Genomic DNA, 20,869 nt, shown 5'->3' on the forward strand with positions numbered 1-20,869 from the left:
AAATCTTTACAAATAGAATGAAGTTCATTAAATATTTGCTTTAGATCTTTTCTTTAAAAGAATGTCATAATACATTTAGTACTCTGTTCCTTTAAATGAATATAAAAAAAAATGTTACAGTAAATTAAAGCGACTCTAACTTAATGTAAAAGCATTTGTTGTCATGTTTGTTTTTGTGAACCCCCGCAGGAATAAGGACCTGTATTGTAACATCAAAATAAGGTGCTAAACACACATGAATAACATAAGTAAACTGAACAGTTTTATCACAGCAAGAATATGTATATTTGCAACATAAAATTCTTTAAGACTGAATAAACAAAACCACAAAATCCACTGAAAACAATTTGTGGAGGTGGGTGGGAAGAAAGCAAACAGAGTAGCTCCACTGCACTGTAGGTCACTTTACAAATAAATGTAATTCTAGATTGCAAAAAACAAAGATTTTCAGGAGGGTCATGAAGGCGAAACAATAAAAACAGCAAAGACACTTTTATATTTTTCTCTTTATCCCAAATAATTTTGTACTACTTAAAGTCAAAATAACACATTCGAAAAATAATTCCTTCCCCGTTTGTTCCGTAAAGATTTCCTTTTGTTCTTGTAAGATTTGTTTAAAATTATTGGGGGTGCAGTGTCTGGGGTGTTCATAATGTGTAGTTCGTGAAGGTAATCTCTTGGTACAGATGTTGTACGTGATACGGACTTAAAAGAAGAAAAATGTGTGTGTTTCTTTACTCTTTAAAAATAATATAACAACAAAAATAACTCCAAAAGGAACAAAATGGGATTCTTAAAATGTGTTTTTGTAAGTGCCCATATTTATTATTTATTTATTTATTTTTAGATGCAGGTATATTTTTTTCCCTATAACACAACTTTACACAACCACATGCAGTACATTTATGGATAAAGATTATATTTTTTTCTTGTAGATCCTCGACAACATTTCAGTAAATTAGAATCTTTATTTCAATACAACCCAGTCCTACTTTGCAGCACAGTACAAGTGTATTTATTTGTTTGTTTCATCCTCCTACAGCATCAGCCAGAGACGGGCCCTTCTTCAGTACTTCTAGATGGTGACTGGCCAGCTGTCCCTTAGGATTCACTGTTTCCATACCAAACAGAAATGGCGCTTTCTGGTCTATCAACAGGTCCCCTCTCCTCACTCGTCGTCATCATCCTCGTCTTCCTCCCCGTCCGAGAGCGATGCACAGGGGCGGATCTGCCGGTAACGATCCAGCCACTTCTCCACCATCTGTGTCACCAGAGGGTGGTTTCGCCGACGTGAGCTCTTCTGCATTGCAACCAGAACCCCGCCTTCAGTGACACAGCAGTCCAGCCACTCTCGCAGCAGCTTCTCCTGCTGCTCCTCATTCCCAATCTGCAGGGAGTAAAAGAAATAGAAGGAAAAAAAAAAAGAAACAACATTAAAATGAGAACATTCTATCTGGGCAATGCGGGACAATCACCCATGTTTTCCTCCGCTGGAATGCCAGCCCATCCACAAATCATTCACTTGAGTTCAATAGCTACAGCAAACTAGAATGAAAAAAAAAAAAGTCAATTGTAAGACATCATTTAACAATGTTTAATAGGTATTCGCCTTTACCTCTTGGGCAGATAGAAAGTGTATGTGCAGTAGCTTCCTCTCACTGTCGACTAAGGGTAAGAAGGTAACTGTAACATCATCGTCTGTGTTTAAATTGGCGCCAGCACCGCGATTGTCATAACCGTCATTCTCCATTGCAACAAGTGCAGAGAAATGGCCCCTTGTGTAGCCCAGAGCAATTGGACTTTTCCAGCAGAAGCTCTGTTCCCACAACAAAGGCAAATACACACCTACAGGGAAAAAAATAAAAAAATAAAAAAATGGGTATTAAGATCATGTTATGATCTGTTCTGGACATTGCCAGCTAATGCAAAAATGACTTGCAAGCCAAAAAAACTATTAAAGTTTATCTGAATAAGAAAAAATAAAAATAAATGCTTTAGGGTCGATGACATTCTTTAACATTTCCAATCAAAACTGTCTGACTGGCATCTAGAACACACATTTTGTTAACTTAACAAAAAAAAACAGAAAAGTGAGCTAAATAAAACAGCTTTCAAAGCAAATAAAAGGGTAATCATCCCTACAAATCCTGAATACAAATCAAACACTTCCATTACTATTAACAGTATGATAAAAAAAGACCCACACCATGGACCTCATGAAATGTACTGTATTTATATAAAAGTTTATCCACTGTGCTCAATTACTACTAACACATTACACAGTAAGGATTTTGAGCTAGCAGTTCTTGCATATGCATAATCAGAAACCTTGGCTGGTATATCCTGTTATGTATAAACTGGACATCCTTGTGTCTGAACAAACACAAATCATTCCATATTAAAACACCAAAGGATAGGGAATGGTACTATATTTATTTAATTATTTTTTATTTAAAAAAATCAAGGAGTCACTGATGACAACCAAGGGCCGAAGTTCTAAGTAGGTGATGTTTTTCCTCACAAACTCCAGTGGTTACGCTAAAGATACTAGCTGACTCACTGCAGTTGTAGAATATGTCTGGTGAAATTCCTATTGGCAAACATGGGCTTTGTACAAGCTTGCCTTCGATTTAGGAAAAAGTTAGCTTTCGAACATGACAGTACTGTACATTAACTTACTAAAGCACCTATGATACTGATCTGATGTGTTGAAAGGTGCACCTTTGCTAAAACATCCTAAAACCTGTAGCTTAAGCATAATCTTAAAACTTTCCTCTATAAAAAAAAAAGCATTTAAAACAGTGTTAAACACATTCTCTGTGTTAATTTTATCAGTACGATATTACAGTTTTGGGTATAAAGCAGCTTACCTTGAAAACGTGTGTACCCTAAAGTCTCCCCACGGAAACTTTTGTAATACTTTACTCCATAAACTATGATTGGTCTACGAAGGATGTGTGCAAGAACAAAAATATGAGTCTGTTCCAAGCTGGCTCCAGGCTTTAAGAAACAAAAAAGTAAACATTTGTCAAAAAGTTTAAACACAAAACACTTTAGCACTCTCACTCCCTCCTATATATATATATATATATATATATATATATATATATATATATATATATATATATATATATATATATATATATATATATATATATATATATATATATATATATATAAATATAACAGATGCATACCAAGAAAAGACTATGCCTCCCCAGGTAATCCCATATCATGTATTCAATAGAACCATTAGTGTAAATAAAACTGCCTCTTAATGGCATTTCAGACATAGGCAGCAATGATTGTAAATGCACACTTTTTTGTTTTGTTTTAAAGACAGTAATATTGAAACTAAAACATCTATAACTTCGAAACGTTAAATCAGAATTCTAAGATAAGGAACTCAGTCAAGTAGACCAAAGCTGTGTGTACGCTGAGTTTCATGTAAGTTTTAAAACAAAAATACTTCTTGTAAAATCTGGCAACACACTTCGGTAACACGCCTGGTAACAGGACCCAGGTGTATGCAAAGCTTGGATTCATGCAACATTTCTGAATATCCTGGACCATTTACATCTGTGATGAATACACTTCCAATTTGAATGCAGCAGCATTCAATTACACATGATTAAAATGTACTGCATCAATAGATATTATTATAGAGGTCAAAGGCTTTACAGCACTGCTGAAGCCATCCAACCATTTCCCCCCTTTCTGCCAAAGTACAGCCAATGTACCCCACCCCCCACCCCCACACCACATACTTACCTGACTAGCAAGAGAGAGTATAAACGCCCAGTCTTCCTGCCACTGCTCTTCCCGTAAAGAGAAATGCAAGCCAAAGCTTTGAGAATACCAGGACTCCCACTCCTTCCAGCGGGAGTAGAACCTACAATGTTTTAAAATGCTTAAACATTTTTTTAATGTCTCAATAGGGACATGTCAGGCTAAGTTAATTACATCTGGGAACAAGCTTTGAAGTTACTTTAGTCATCTATCCATGCAGTTCACCACAAGGAGGTCAAAGGTCATCAAAACCAACACTAACCCAAAAACACAAGATGCACTTTTCTTCCCCAATTATCCAGCTATGGGCTTATTAATGGCTAAGGCATCTGTACATGTTAAGAGTGTCTGTGTGATACATACTTACCCCTATTCATAAAGGAATAGAAATTTAATGAAATTGAAATGCAAAAGGTCTTACCAATGCGAACAGTCATGTAAGCTATCATGGAGGGCTTTCCTCAGAACCGAGTCCTTGTCGTAAATACCCCATGTAGCTTGTAATACAGAATCTAGCAGGCAGTCCCCAGCTGTGCGATTCCAAAGGGCATACAGACGGCTATCCAGTCGTGTTCCAAGCTCCAAGGACCAGTTTATAATGGGGGACTCTTCTTCCAGTTCTAACAAAAGCAGGCTATTATACATCTCATACCCAAGTTTCACATATATAGAGGCAAACAATTATGGCGGTCCAGCTCTGGTAGAGGTAGTCTAAAGGTAGTCTAAATTTTATGTATTCTATAATGAGCTGAAGGAGTTGAGTTATATTTATTTAGAACAGATAAATGGATTGTCAGACACTCAAGAGAATTTAAATGAGACCAGGGAGGGTGGAAAAAACATAAACCACCTCCCCTCAAGAGGAAAAGTAACTTAGTAAATGGAGTAAATTACATGCTCAAAACTAACCAAAATAAAACTGTTGAAAACAGGAAGAAAATAATATAATATATTGGTTATATATCATATATATATATATATATATATATATATATATATATATATAGATATAGAGAGAGAGAGAGAGAGAGAGAGAGAGAGAGAGAGAGAGAGAGAGAGAGAGAGAGAGAGAGAGAGAGAAATGAAAAACTAGGCAGAAATAAAAAAAGTACAGCTGATTGAAGGATATTGGGCAAGTCAACTGCTTTGTCTTATTTTAATCCATGTACAGTACTCAGATGATTTACAAACCCAATGCATTACAATTACAATATGCAAAATAAGATTGATTTTTACCTTTTTGTACATCCCTGTCTAGCACCTCATCAAATAACTTCTCTTGGACAGAAGGCGGCAAATCCTCTATATCTGTAAAGAGATTGCCAAAATGTACTGCTTATTAAATTACATACATTTTATTGTTTATGATTACTTTAATAAAAAAAACACAGTTTAGTCAGTAAACTTATAATTTCAGCAAAATATTTCAATGTGTTCCAGCACTGCTTTGAACAGTGACCCCAAATGTCACCACAAACCATCTTAAATAAAGATGTAACAAATCAACTGCATTCAGGGTTTTAAAAGGAAAGATCTGGACAATAACATTCCCTAATGTAGAGACTAGTTAATTTATCTGCCTTTTCTGGAATATAATGCCTGTATAATTCATGCACTCCATAATATTGATAATGCTTCTTCTGAAATATTCATAGCTGTAACAGTGTCTGATGTGATTTGATGTGCCTATTGTCCAAACACAGCTACTTGATCTATAACACTGTAGTCAGTAAATCATACGACTTGATTGTATAGCAAAATTGCTATCCATTATGACGTGCTAAAGGTAGAAATGCAACGATTTCCTTAGACATCACATCATACAAATAGGTTTGTTTTTTTTTTTAAATCTAAAATTTGACTGACCAAATAGATCTTTTGTTTTCCCAAAATGAAACACACAAATGTTTAATAATGGATTTCCTCCACCTCAACATTGATACACAGAATCCAAATCCCAATTCTAGTACTCAAAAAAAAAAAAAAAAAAAAAAACAATAATTTCTAACATACCTGCAGGTAAAGTGAAGGTGACAAGGTCAGTGAGGAAGTAACAGGCAAAGTCTCCCTTGCGTTGATGGAGGGATGCAGCAATCTCACGGCGGATCTGTTCTGTAAGCTCCAGGCACACCATTGCAGGGATGCATTTTGCAGCTTGTTGCGATACCTGCAACACCAAAGTCACCAAAGGGCTTAGTAGCCAAAAATGGAAGAATCTGACCAACAAACACTCTGGCAGCCATAAGTGGGGAAATAGGAATTAAAAATGTAAACACTTATTCAATGAAGAGCTATATGTACAGTAAAAAAAGACACGTCAACAGCGATTTACTAGAACCTCACGTCACCCTCAACCTCTCCCTCTCCTACGCTGAGCACATCTCTACTCTAGGACACTCCTGTCACTTCATCCTCAGCAGCACACACAGAATACGCCTCTTCCTCACCGACTACTGCACGCAGCTCCTAGTTCAGGCCCTTGTACTGTCCCGCCTTGACTACTGCAACTCCCTCCTTTTCGGCCTCCTTTCCTCTGCTACCCATCCACTCCAGCTCATCCAAATCTCTGCTGCTCACCTTGTCTTTTCCCTTCCTCATTTCTCCCACACTACACCGCTACTCTGCTCTCTGCACTGGCTCCCTAATGCTGCTCTCATCTGCTCTCATTCAAAACTCTTGTAGTCGCTTATCGTCGTCTTGACCTTTCTGCTCCCTCCTATCCCTATTCCCCCCCACCCCTCCCTCACCCCCACCGACAGATTAGCTGTACCCCCCCCTCCAGGGGAGCAGACCAGAGAAAAGGGCTACTGCAACTCTGCCAAGCTCTCAAATCAGATCTGAAGATTTTAACTCCTGACAAACACTTCATGCACGTAGTGAGCACAACATAGAATTGGGATAACCAGGCCATAATCTTATAGTAAACAGGAGTGGAGTTATAATCACAGCAGGCAAAAACTCGACAAATAAACTCATGAGGTCATCGGATCTTAAAACATTACACTACCTTCTTTGGAGACACTTACACATAAAACCTCTTGACTATCTGAAATCAAACATTAGGTTGGGGAATTAATTGATCTGAAGTGTGATATACTGGAGTAGGGTTCCCTCCCAACTCCCACCATGTGTGTGTATTCATTTTATTTTATTAATTGCAGCAACTGCCCTGCTAAAATCCTACAGCTAGTAGCAATCAACTGCTTTGTGTAACTAGAAGTATACCATGGCACCTGATGTACCTTCTAATCAAAATCCTGAAACTCAGACCTCATTAAGACCATATGATCATGACCCAGCAGAGTAATCAAAGAAGCAAGGGAACTGTGATTTGTGTAATCCATTATTTCATGTCCTGCAAACACCAGGCCACTCTCATTAAAATGGGCTGCCGTTATTCTTGTACTTATAAATCACATATGAGTAAGCAACCAATCACTGTTAAGTGTTTGTCAATGTTCTAGAACATCTTAACCTGTGTTGTGTGTAGGATAGCTCTACTAGGATAAATCATTTCTCAGTTTGAGCACCCAGAAAGACACTCCACAAACATCCCATGTAGAAGTAGGAAAAAACAGAATATAAAAACAGGTTCATTACAATTTTATAACCTGTTCTCAATACAGTACATGTAAAAGTGTAAGGAGCAGACAGAAGCCAGGGATATGGCCAAATCTTAAATCTGTAACTGGATATCTTGTTCTAACAATGGCATCTTACAGGATAATGCATAGAAAACAACATTACTCCTCAAATTATTTACCAGATGCTCCTGGGCCAAGCACCAATGCCAAAGTTCACAAATTATACATTTCGTTCCATAATTAAAAAAATAAAAGGTAGAAAGGATACTGTATGTTGTAATACTAACTGAAACTTACTTTATTGTGTATTACTACATTTCTTGGTTTGCAGCAACTTACCTCTGTTAGTAAAATTGCCAGCATGTCCTGACGCTGAAAGCGGATAGCTAGATGCACAAGCGTGTAACCATCATCAAAAGCAGAAGGACGATTTAACAGACGAACTTCATCAGCTGTGAGCTGCCGTGCAAGATCACCTCCCGATGACTTGTAGGCCTCTATTGCTGCCAAGTCCCCTTCCACAACACCTAGCAGAACGTGTATAAAATACATTAATAAATTACCTTTCATGTAGGAAGAGCACATGAATTAATCTCTCTCTAAAGAGAATATATACACTTTTAAAATTAATACCAGAAAAGTTCTGGATCATGTTAGTTCTATTAATAGCTTCCAGGTTCTTCTACGGCATTAGTATTAGAATGAACGCGCACTGCTCCACTTTTCTGTTGCTGTACAGTACCTCACTGAGGAAACTTCTCACCCCATGTGATCCAACACAGAGACAGAATCCCCATCATACTGTGTCACTGTCTGAAACAGGATTAAAATGTACTACCACAGAAACAATAACTCTTGTACTTTCCACACCCCTTTCTATAACAATCATACACCGATCTAGTGTACAGTGTATTAACAAACTTAGCCTTGTTTTGTTAACCAACAAGGATTCACATGCATCTCAATGTAAATAACTTGTACCAACCAACAAAGTTCAAGGAAAATTCACATTAGTATAGCAACTGCTTTATGTGACTTCTAAACAGGATCCAATTTCAGAGTTTGATACTTTGTAATTTAAACTGCAACTACAGAGTATGATGATCATTTCTCCACCCAAAACAGTGAACTACTGTACATGTCGGTGATTTATCATTTAGTTTAGAACCATGCAAACCTAGGATAGTATATACCACCAACAAAGTAAAAGCATATAGGCCTACTCAGATAAACATTGACTTTACATCTGCAAACGAATGTAAAATACTCAAGGGCATTCTCCTGAATTATTTTATTTTTTTTAGATCAGTAACAGATCTAAGCTTCCCCTGCTGTCAGTTGAATGGTACAAGAACCCAGGGATACAAGATAAGCAAAAAATGCTGACTTTGGGAAGTAGGCTGGAGACTCTCTGCCCTCCTCAGACTTCCACCGTGTGGCTAATACAAAATATTCAGTTTGAGTAAGCCCACACAACCACCAATATTCATCACATGCTCATAGTAAGAAATATAACTTGTAGTATTATATCCATGTAGATCACCAAGACCTAGAATGTAATACAATTAAGAACTTTGTGCTAAATCCTTCTCAGAGAAAATTAACTATGAGAAGGAAAAAGATTTGCCAACAGACAAACAGTAACAGAGATAATAAGAATGTCAAGATGTTTTGCAGCCAAGATAAGCATGGGCTGCCAGGAGAATCTTAAACACCCAAACATAGTGCGCTGGTTTCAGACTGGCGACACCCACCCACTGTGTACAAACAGCATGAGGTTACTAATGCAGACTTAACACATTCGTAGAAGTCTTAGCACTGCACAACTTGGATAGCTTGCTTATTAAATACTCTGCTTCTTTATGAAGACAGAAGATTTTAGCATCAAGGATACCAATGCTTTGAACAGGAGATTTGACTGGGGTTATATGAATAAAAAATGCCCCATAGGTTTCCTAAAGACATTACAACTGCACTTGACAGCTTGCAGACCATGCAATTAACTTTTCAGTAGGGTAAGACAGGAAACAAATTCAGTCCCATAAAACAGTACTTTTAAAAACATGGAGGAGGACAACAATTTAAAAAATGATATGCAGGCACAACAGACATGTTAACAATCATGGTACGCTTTCCTGCTTAACAGCTGTGGGTTACTCTCCAATGAAAGAGATTAGGTAGTGGTGGGAATTAAGACTACAAATTGAGTATTCAAATTCTCATCAAATGACCAAACCTGTGTTATTGACTTTCCTTATACAATTATGCTGGCACGTATAACAATACATAAAATCACTACAAATATGTACTACAGGCAAGGAATAAACAAACAAAGTAAGGTAAAGTTGCAGTTGTGGGGGAGTGCGGGGGAGTGATAAATGCTGAACTCTCTCAACTCATAATTTTCACTGGTAGATTTGTGCCAGTGTTTTCTGCCAGCTGCTTTACAAATTAATTGAATCAAGTGCTTGAATAATCACTTTATTTGGAGCATCCTGGTACTAGAACTCACCCTGAAAAAGAGTGAATCAGTGATAAAAGAGTACTCTTTCTAATGTGCACTGAAGAGTTGAAAAAGAAGCTTTGGGGTTTATTGCAATTACTGGTTTCAATTTGTTTTTCTACCTGGAAACCAGAGTGGGATGAAATTCAGTTAGATTTAATGGAAAACAGAGTCTCCTGATAGTTTTGTACTTGTAAGAGATTTATGAGAACTTGAATTATGTGTTGCAAAATATAATGTTTCTGTGCTTTCTGTTGTAAGGTTCATAATAAAAGCGCTAAAGAATGAATGTAGTGATCTCATGGTCAGATAAGGCAAGTGCAAATACAATGTAGGAGACACTCATCCTTCAGTTCCTGACCAATAAACCATTCCATCACCTAGATGGTAAATCTGACCTCTCATCGGAGGCTGCTGTCTCCATGAATTGTTTATTTTAGATACAGACTCACGACCTAAGGATGGGAATTTTAAACGTTTAAAACAGATAAACTCTAAAAGAAGTGGTTAAACATTTAATAATATGCTAGATGTATAACCGGTCACGTGATAAATGTAACAAATGCATATTTTTTTTATGATGAATTACTAAAATTAATGGACCAGTAGCGTATCAGACTGCTCTGGTGCCACAGTAAGGGCAGACATTATAAAAAGGAATGGGTTTGGCAATTGCCTCCTGGGTCGATTTGGTGCTTCACTGGTGCACTGTGTGTGTGTATGCCTGTAGTAGGCATGGTAGGGTATAAATTCCACGGCAGGGTAATAACTTTAATGACAAGCGTTTTTTTCCAAATTTGTTCTAGGTTTAAAATGGCATCTAAACAAAGGAAGCCACACTTGGAAGTATTTTGAACTGGATGAGAAAACCATGGTATGTAAATAATTATACCAAACAAAATTGCCGTAGCACAAAAACACGAAAAGTTCAATGTGTCACCATTTGAAACGTAAACATTCACAATTACTGCGGATGGAGCTACTGATGGCAATAAAAAGCAAACATTACCAATTGTCCAATTGGGGTGGTAGCAGTGAAATTAAAAATAACTGGATATGCCAAACTGGGAGAAAATAATTGGCAATTACCAAATAAAAAAAAAAAGGTATCTTGTGCAAGCAATGTATCAGGAGAATACTGTACCTTTACCCACCCTGTGGAATGGGAAGCTTGACCTTGACATCTCGTAGGATGGCAGTGGCCAGCAGGCACAAGATTGGGAGGTTATAAATCTAGCTAAAAATATCATACCGCTACAATTCCATAATGGAAAGACCAAGATAATTGCATAACTGAATGGAACCAAGGTCAGCATTCAGTGTTTTCTGTACATCTGTTTATTTTTGACATGTGCACATGTTAAAAGTTATTTTTACTCCAGATTGCCTGTCTCAGCATGTACAGCTTGCACCGTTTACAAAACAGTGTTGACACTAAACAGCCAACCAAATATCCAGACTTCAGCTGATCTGAGGTGGGCTATGGGGTGTATACTCACCATATGCTTGCAACCACACTCCACAATAGTAATAGGTACAAGATGTTCTGGAGCCAGCTCCAGATTTATGTGTATGCTCCTACAGAATTGCTCACACAGTAGCATCCACCAAAGGCATTATTCTTTCTCTCCGACAGTGTTCAGAGTACAATGATGTACATGTATTCAACACCAGTCACTTACACTAAATCATTTAGAACATCTACATTAATCTGTATTTGGTGCAGGACAGAGTGATGTTCTGAGTACGGTACAAAAGCATCTCATAGAAATGAGGATGCACTGCACGTCACACTTTACTCGGGGGCCACTCTCTATTACTAAAATAGTAATGCAATTCTTTTTCATTTTTTAATTTTTTTTAATAGAATAATATTTTATAGAGCTCCTTCCTATCCCACATGATTCAACTCATGGGTAAAGGATAGGAGTTATTTCATTATTTACTCTGATGGCGTAGCTCCGAGCCTGTTTTTAAAAACTTTTACATTAATGAAAAAAAAAGTCTTACAATACACTTTACAGTAACGCTACAGTGCTTGCAGATGTAGTATAAACACCCACAGTATGAAAGAATAGTACATATTGTCATCCCAGAGAAGTTAAAAATGCTGATTAAATCTTGTTCCAACAGTAGCCGATTACGTAATCCCTGCAGTCATCAGACAGTCTTAGCATCTAAGACGCCATTGCAAAAAAAAAAAAAAAGGTTCAAATAAGTAAAAACAATAAAATGACAAGTTTGCAACAACTTGTATATATTTAGTTGGACACTAGCTCCCCATAATTGTTTTATTTGTATTTTTAAGTGACTTACCTGCACAGGCATTGAGAAAAAGCCAGTCTGTCTTTCTCATTCTGTTTTTTATTTGTTTTAGCTTTTTAAAGTCAATCACCAATTCCTCTTTGCTGCCACCTGCCCCAGCCGCCAGTTCAATCCTCTGAAAGTCCATTTTAACCTTGGATTCCCTCTTGGAGGTGGGGGGCGACCTTCTCTGGCCTCCGCTGCAGCTACTCCTCCACCTCGCCCGGTCCTGCTCATTAATGACTGAGGAGGGGTCCTCAGAGTCTGCCAATGCGATTGCTTCAGTGTTGTTAGGCTTAGGGTGATCACACACAACACACTTCCTGGTCTTGGGCCAGTTTTGATAGGTGCAAGCTGTACAAGTCCAATGCTGCACTCGTGTGTTCAGTCTGTTCCTATCATTGTATTCCTCACAGGGGTCAACGGGAGGGGGAGCTGGCCTGGAACCTGCACCTGAGGACTGGGGGGACTCTGTAGGGCTTCTGGTCCGACGCTGACACAAGCACTGGGTGCACCTTATTGCACGGGGCCAGTTTAGGTAAGTGCATATATGGCATGTCCATTTACTGGGGATTTCTGTGCTGTTGGAAGTCTTAACTCTGGGCCTAGCACTGGAGTCCGGGCAAATTAAAAGGCTGCTCCCGCCTTCCGGGCTGGTAGGGTCCCACTCCCTACTGCCATCGACACCGAGACTGCTTTTAAAGGGCTCTTCTGTGATGATGGTGGTGCTGGGTCTCTGTGCACGACACATCGTACATTTGATTGCGGACGGCCAGTTTTCATACGTGCAGTATTCACAGGCCCACTTTAATCCAAGTTCCGTCATTGTTGGTTACTCTCTCAGATACCTAGCGGATTTAAAAAAAAAAAAGCATTTTAAAACAAGTTTAAAAAAAAATAAAAATCTACTCAACTAGAGCACAAGACACAAAACACTACATATGCAAGATTTAAAACAGAGGGGCCTACAATATATCAATCTCTGGAATTTGTTGTGCAGTGTATTGTTCATACAGGGCAAATGAATGGGGTCTATTATAATAATAATAATAATAATAATAATAATAATAATAATAATAATAATATAATAATAATAATAAACTGCTAATACAAACTGACTTGTGTCACTGTCAACATTGTCTGTAATAACCCAAGACCAATTTAAAAATTAAACATTGGGTGTAATTATAGCAGATCACAACAGTAGCAAGGACAAAAAATAAATCAGCCCTGAAAACTGGGGCAATCCCAGTTTTCCTGAGACACCTTAACTCAGCAAACGTACATTTGCACCATAAAAGAAAATCTCGCCATCATATGTTATTCCGAAAAGCGATGATACTCTTGTAATTACGCTGTAAATACAAAGTCATAACAAGTGACAATGTTGGCGCGACTAGGTCCTACTGTAAAATAACCAGACCCCTACAAAGAAAATATGTAGGTCATTTACATTTATTTATAACATGTACTATTTTTTTTCTGTAATTTCACTGGTTAAAATCAGAACATGTACTAAATATTTTAAACATGTTTTGCCCTGAATGGCCTTCCATAAGGAGCCCTGTATTATACTGTAAAACTTGCTGTTACAATTCAGGAGGACTGAGGTTAAAGAAGACACAGCCAAGATCTCAAATCCCACCTAAACACTAGGCTACACACAGGTTGCTATAATGAGTATTCCCTAGTGGTTTATAGTTCCCTGTGCCTTACAAAGCTCATAAACATACAACTAAGCTAAATTCACTGTCTGGCTCCATAACAGCAGCTAATATATTGCTATTTCTATTTGCTAAAGTATTTGCATACTAATCTCCCTATATTTTATACAGGACTGTAAATGGCGACTGCACATAGGTCTACTGCTAAATTTACATTTACAAATGATTGTAAATTAAAGTGTGTATCCCTTCAGCTACCAAGCAGATGCCAAAGCTGAAACATTACCCAGTCCTTAAACTATCAGTCTGGTGCCAAGGTTTCTGACAAGATGTGCTGTACAAAGAACTGATGTGAGTATAACAGAGAGACAACCAATCGGAGACAACAAATTAAAAATTACAACTAATCTGCTGCATACAGTGTTGTAATGTACACACATTTTCATCTGCTCTTAATTTGACTTGCACATTTCACTGCAGTTTAAAACAGCACTGTGTGTTGGTAATGGTAAAGAGAACTGTAAACGGTTTTCAAATGATCTTAAACTAAAACCTAACTTTTAAAATCAATTCTTAGTTCTAACTAGAATGCAGAGAGAGTTAATAATTCAGCTTGAAAGAAATACAGTACTGTATTTGGGTTTCTAGCATTTTTATCCCAGATTCCTCAGGTGTAAACAAACAGCGTGATGCTTATATGGAGAGAGGGTTTTATTTTGGGTTGCAAGTAAAGCAGAAGCTTTTTGGGGCCAGTTAAAGAAATCCGTTCCCACACAGACTCCTGCCAGCAAAAGAAAATGACCAAACAAAGTAAACTTTCACAGAGGATGTTGCAAGATATGGTGCTTTGGCACTACTGCTTTAAAAACAATTGTGAGTATTCTGCCAAAAATGTTAAACTTAATAATAATCCCCTTTTCGCCCGTTGTGTCAGCCCCACGGCTGTGAATATCCAAGCATCCCATTACAGAAGTATCAGCTTTTACTACAACAGCTATGCAATACTCCTCTGCAAATACACCTACAATACAAACTGCACTACAACAACTAAGCATTGTTTGTTGGTTGCAGAACTATTCTGGCTATACCTAGTAAAAAAATAAAAATAAAAAGTGTATATTATATAACTTGCTGCTACTGTAAGGCTAAATGTCAAACATAATGATATCAGTGAATGAGTAAGTGAGTCAGATTCAGTCACACTGCAGTCATTATTCACGTTTTCAAAGGACAGACATTTAGAAAGGACTGAAAAAAAAAAAAACTACTGATGCACATAACAAAGCAAATAGAATTCCTTTGTATCTGTGCACACAAAACAGTTGGGAAAACAGTAAAAGTTGAAGCCAAACAGAAAGGTGACATAGTTGCAATAGACTTTTTAATTCCACCTTTACACAGTACCTCAGGACCACACTGCAGTGCAAAATGTACTATTAACAGACACCCTTTAAATTCTTTATAATGTATAATTCTCTGAAGTCTATTAATTTTTTATGGAGCTCTGTCAGTAAAGTGCTTAAAAAAGGATACAGTTTCTAAAGAACCGAGAAAGGACAGGTACTGTATGAAGTATGAGGGACAAAAGAACTTTGTACTTGAATGCCAAAAAGGGTTTTGCAGAATGAGAATATTAACTTAAATAAAATAAGACCTATCACATTTTTAAATGATAAAGGGGGTCGACACTCGGTTTTTTTTTTTTTTTTGTTTGTTTTTTTACCTCCCATCATACAGGACACCACAATTTAACGCAAATGGCACTTAAGAACCTTAATATGCATGAGTAATGCACTAATCATACAACTGAGTCAATAATTATCAATAAACAGTAGAATAAAAATATTTTTGGCAGCAGCCAGAGAAAAGGATTACCAATAAATGCCTGCACTTAAGGGAAATTTTAAAATGAAATGATGCAATAACTTTGTGTTTTATTATAAACGGTCTACCTTTAACACTGGCTCCTAAGAAGGAAACTGCGGAGACTCTAAAAAGGTAACACTCTTTACTTCCTTAAATTATTAAAACACTAGTAGATGAGAGGCTGGCACCCGCACTGTACAAGTACACTAATGACACAGACTGTGCAAGTTCATCACTGAATGAGAGGATTATTACTATTAAACCAACCCCCACCAACCTGTGTGCTACCGTATCATACTTCACGGCAATCAGGTGACATAGTTACCAACAGAATATTATTGTTAATGATAACAACTCGCTGTCCCGTACAGCAGTTCGAAAAAAAAATTACAAAATGTAGCGCTTGCTAAAATGTAATGTACGTACGGTATATTCACAACAGATTATTGCCCTTTCTTTGGCCTTACCTTTTCCTGTGTTTATATTTCTCTGCCCAATGCGGATCCCCAACAACAACTTCTCCAGGCAGCCCTGTATCCGACCTCTGCGGGCTTTTCCAAATCCTACTTCACTCCTTCGTTATTTTGGAATCCCTTCTTTATTTACATTGTTCCCTGTCCTCCCCCTAAACTCACAAACCCAGCGGCTCGACCCACTTCAAAAAAAAGAACCCAGTATCCACCGCCGCCTTCCAATGTTAAACCATTTTAATCCCCATTTTCCAACCAATCTTTCAGCCTGTCTCTAATGGCGGCGACGAGCAGAACCGAGAAGCCAAAATAAACCACTATAGGGGGGGGGGGGTTGTAAATACGTCACGCGCCACAGATCAATTTTGCTCAAGCTGATTGGACAGTCCTTTATTTTTCCTATCAGGAACGACGTCTTTTGTTGTTCATGGTAGATATATATTATCCCAGAGGAGAGCGCTTTAGGAAATTGCATCCTAGGGTTTACCATGTGGGTTCCAAAAAGTCTATAACATACATGGTTCTCACTCTCTTAGTTTGAGCCGCAATGGCGTCAGCTTCTCGAGCCGGCTCTATAAACCAGGCTTCACAGATGCAAAGGTGATGTCATCAGTTAGAAACTGCAGCAGTACTGAGCCTGCAGTAATAAAAAATATTAACTTTTAAAAATGAACATTTTAGTGCTTGCATGATGGTTTATTTGGCACTTTTTAGTGGAATATGTTCAACTGCCCAAGAGATGTTTGTTACTATAAATATGTTGTGATCAATATTGATCACAACATACCCTATATCTATAAGAATATGCCTGAATAATCTTACATCCAATTAAAATCATGTTGTAGAAGTGGTTTTGCTAGCTTTTTTTCTTTATTTCTCTAAATACCTTATGCTGTTTGTTTTAAATCAGTTTAATAATGCAATAACATGGTGACCTCATAATTACTGTGATATGTTTGTTTCTTTGTCATCTTATATATTTTTTTCAATATATCTTCTTTAATTATCTGAGGTCTGTTAGTAGGTAAATAATGCTGTCTTACACTGCAGAAATTATAGAAAAACTATAAATTAATAAATAACTGGATCTTTCCAGCTAAATTACAGACCATTGTGGAACTTTTCATTTTGGTTGCTAGGGTTCTGGGGTTAATTCTGTTGTTGTTCAAAGGTAGGCCTTAAAAAATACCTGAGTAAATGGAAATCTGTGACTGCTTGCCCCCCACTCGACTGGGCAGCTGGTGTGTATTCAGTTGCAAAAATGTCACATCTGGAAGCAGTAAAAATCATCAGTAAGGGGAAATACAGGTTTAATCTGGATTAACACATATCTTTCTATTGGCAATTTTATCTGTGATGACAATAATAAGTGTCTTGGGTTTAGTATTAGTAAATTACCAGAATTTACATTTAGGACTACTGTGGCTTTCTGTAAATGCCACTGGTAAAATATCTGGACTAACAACAGTTTGACAGACTAGTCTCTAATTACCAGTCAACCTTTATCAACTGACAAAGAAGGCCTTATTAATTCCAAATGCAGTTCTATATTTAACAGCTTTATTCCAGACCACAGGCAACAGAATATTAATGAAAGAAGAATTGCAGATGCAGCACTAGGACAAAATACAATATATGGATGTATCCATGGCAAAACCCTTTTCAAGACCAGTTTTCTATGACATCAAGGCATATTCGTCAGCTCTCATAGCTGCATCTAATTATCTATGTTGTTCAAAAGACTTAACACCATTTATAATCCATATTTGATTGGTTTGTCATTTGGTTCTTATCCTACTCTTGGCCTAATTAGAAGACATGTACATCATTTCAGAATTCTTATTGCATGGTATAATAACAATAATATTAAGTTCCTAACTCCTATGGTAGAAACCTGATGGTGGAGTTCACACAGAGCGTGGTTTCCTCTATGTTCTTGGTGTTGCTGTTTAACAGTATCAGTGTCCTTCTGTATTATTAAAATTGATACAATCTATTATGTAGGACTGTTTAAACTGCTTCTGAGGAAGTTCACACTGTTCATACAAAATAAAAATAAAAAACTGGCTTATCTAGTCCTTTCATTGTTTGATATTCTATGAAAAAAATGACTGCAGTTAAATGGGTTTTAGCATGGTCTTTTACATCAGTTTTACTACCACAAAACGCCTCACATTTGCATTAGGTGTGTTTTAAAGGGTGTTTAGAAAGTAAGTTTACCACAGTTCAACATAAATATGTCATGCATTACCTATTCTAGTTCTCTCATAATGCTACTATTACGACTAAGTGCATTTCAAATAGGAATAAGGATACTGAAGTCCTAGTCATACATTTGTGGAGAGCAACAATTATTACTTCCACGTGTTTTATTAACAAATACGTTCCCATTTGTACAGTAGTGTTTATAGTAACCGCTGCCAGGCTATGGAGAAGTTAACCACGCCTACATTCACGCGGGCTCCTCCCTTCACCGTGTGTGACATATTATGACAGCCAAAATGGCAGCCTCCTTGTGCCGGTTGAATCACGTTAGAAACGGAGACAAACTTACTAACAATCTAGTCAGCAAGTATAAATTCAGTTTATTCGCGGAGAGACTGACGAGTAAAGCCAGGCAGGTGGCTTTGAAGCTTGGATCGGCTGTTTTTTATTATTGGCAATGAAAGCTTAACCTTCCGTTTATCGACAATAATGCAAGTGAATATTTTTTTGAATGAGTATAGGTCCACGATTACCGTGGTCTCGAAACTTTTGACTACAAGCACGTCGGATTTGAGCACGAACTGGAGTTTCTTTACGACGTCTATCAGTCCTACGTCGTAAGCACAGCATGTAACGTTTCTTAAATTGTTACCAGGAATCACAATGCCGGCAATAACGTCGGATCAGTGGTAGTTGGTAACTCCTGCGACATAACTCATTTTGAGTTTGGTTTTGAAAGATTTCTTTGAGTAGGTAAGACTACATTTAATTGATTATACTCCTAGGACGGCGTTGACTACTTTCAGACAGACTTTATCAGGTGTTTAAAAATAGCTGAACTGTATTAACACAGTTGTCAAGTATTATATTGAACTTCATATTATGACCCAATGGCAACCCATCTTTAACGTCACGGTCACAGCCAGCTGGCTTCCTGTAAGTATGACATTCGATTCTTGAACAGTTGTTGTTATTATTATTCAAGTAAGATATGCACAGTGTACTTGGAATCCAAAAATCAAAGATAAATCCATAATTATATGTTCTGCTTTGACAGAATCAGTTCTCAAACAATTTATTTTGGTTCAGTTTACTGCGTACATATATTCTAACTACACCTGCTTAGTCCTTGGTACCAAGAATCACACACACACACACACACACACACACACACACACAGACAGACAGACAGACAGACAGACAGACAGAGCCTTGTCTCATTTATAATAATTTGACACAGGAGGCACAAACTGTGTGAGTAATAAATGAATCATTACCAAAACTATTTGTCTTTTGCAGTACAGTACAGTATGACACACAGTAAAATCAGTGACATGCAGGCAGTCTTTAGGAGGGCTGTCCTCTTGTCTGCCTTAGTGCTCTTGGAAAAGGAAACAGCCAGCAGCTACATGCTTGGTTATGGGGGCAGTAGGGTATGGCTGGTACATGGCTGGTAAGTTCGCAGAAAGTAACTGTTCCAGGGGGACCTGTTTGAAATGTGTGAATCAATTTGCTAGAAGAGGGAGGTAGTTTGTTTAAAAGACAGAATTAAAAATAACAGCTGTACTGTACAAGATTGAGAGTATGCACACAGTAGCTCAGGTTGACATAGACTATGTTTTCTGCATCCTGTGTTTCATAAAGATGAAGATGTGGACAAGGGGGTATGTTATCACTGGAGACAGTATAGGGCTTCGTCTGACAGCTATGCAGTTCTAGAAATGCAGTGAAGAAATGCAATAAGAAACAGTAAGACTGCAAGTTTGTGGTGACTGAATCCTTACCACAGCAATATACTAAACTCGTCACTCTATCTGGGTGAAGAGTATTCATTTTCTCTTGATATACAAAATACATGATTACATGTAATGCCTCCTCTGTATGATCAAAAGGCTATCTTAAGTGTGAAGAAGCACATTACAATTCATTATCGCAAAGTTTATGAGTTAACTTCCGGTTCCACGGTTATCAGATTACAAGTGTGCCGGTATCAGGTTGTCTGGTTTTGTGGAAATGATTACATGCATTTTGGCATCTGAGCACTAAACAAAACTGTGTTTTGTTTCTTTTTCTTTTTTCTCCAAGGTTGGACACTTTCCTGGAGCAGCATCACAGTCCTGGTATACAGGTTGGCCTCTACACTCCGGAAGTCATCTCCACTTCCAGGACAATGGAGGAGGCTGGAGTGAAGTTTTTTTCAACTCCACCTGCCTACTACACTGAGGGGAGAGCGCTGGAAGTAGGGCCACCTTTCCTCGGTGCAACGAGTTGGTTTGATTGGTGCATCTCTCCTTCCAATGTCTCATTGCTGTGGATCATCTGTCAAAGTGACAGTACAAAAACCACAGTGATAGGGTGCTGTACTGAGGGTTTTTGTTTCCATACAAAACCTTTTTTTTTTTCTTTTATCTTATTTCTTTAATACCATGAACATATTTATAATCAATAGTGTTTACATAAGCACGTGAAAAATATCCAATTACT

General features: G+C 37.6%; 1 protein-coding gene across 1 annotated transcript; it reads right to left on the reverse strand.

Annotated features, from left to right (window-relative positions):
* Window positions 1-821: 821 nt before the first annotated feature.
* On the reverse strand, window positions 822-16,493 carry LOC121325717 (ubiquitin thioesterase ZRANB1). Its single transcript, XM_041268608.1, has 10 exons — window positions 16,178-16,493; window positions 12,193-13,028; window positions 7,713-7,900; window positions 5,803-5,956; window positions 5,026-5,097; window positions 4,211-4,409; window positions 3,772-3,892; window positions 2,871-3,000; window positions 1,616-1,845; window positions 822-1,387 (listed from the first exon to the last, which is right to left on the reverse strand). Exons 2-10 carry the CDS (start codon window positions 13,004-13,006, stop codon window positions 1,169-1,171), a joined length of 2,127 nt encoding a protein of 708 aa, XP_041124542.1. The 5' UTR covers window positions 13,007-13,028; window positions 16,178-16,493; the 3' UTR covers window positions 822-1,168.
* Between the last annotated feature and the right edge of the window lie 4,376 nt (window positions 16,494-20,869).

The sequence above is a fragment of the Polyodon spathula genome, chromosome 13 (assembly GCF_017654505.1).
Source record: "Polyodon spathula isolate WHYD16114869_AA chromosome 13, ASM1765450v1, whole genome shotgun sequence".
NCBI classification, from domain to species: Eukaryota; Metazoa; Chordata; class Actinopteri; order Acipenseriformes; family Polyodontidae; genus Polyodon; species Polyodon spathula.

Coding starts and splice junctions, on each gene's coding strand:
- LOC121325717 (XM_041268608.1), bottom strand. CDS start 13,006: ATGACGGAACTTGGATTAAAGTGGGCCTGTGAATACTGCACGTATGAA. Junction 4,410..5,025: donor AGACAGGGATGTACAAAAAG/GTAAAAATCAAT, acceptor TGCTTTTGTTAG/AACTGGAAGAAGAGTCCCCC. Junction 1,388..1,615: donor ACTTTCTATCTGCCCAAGAG/GTAAAGGCGAAT, acceptor TACTCCCTGCAG/ATTGGGAATGAGGAGCAGCA.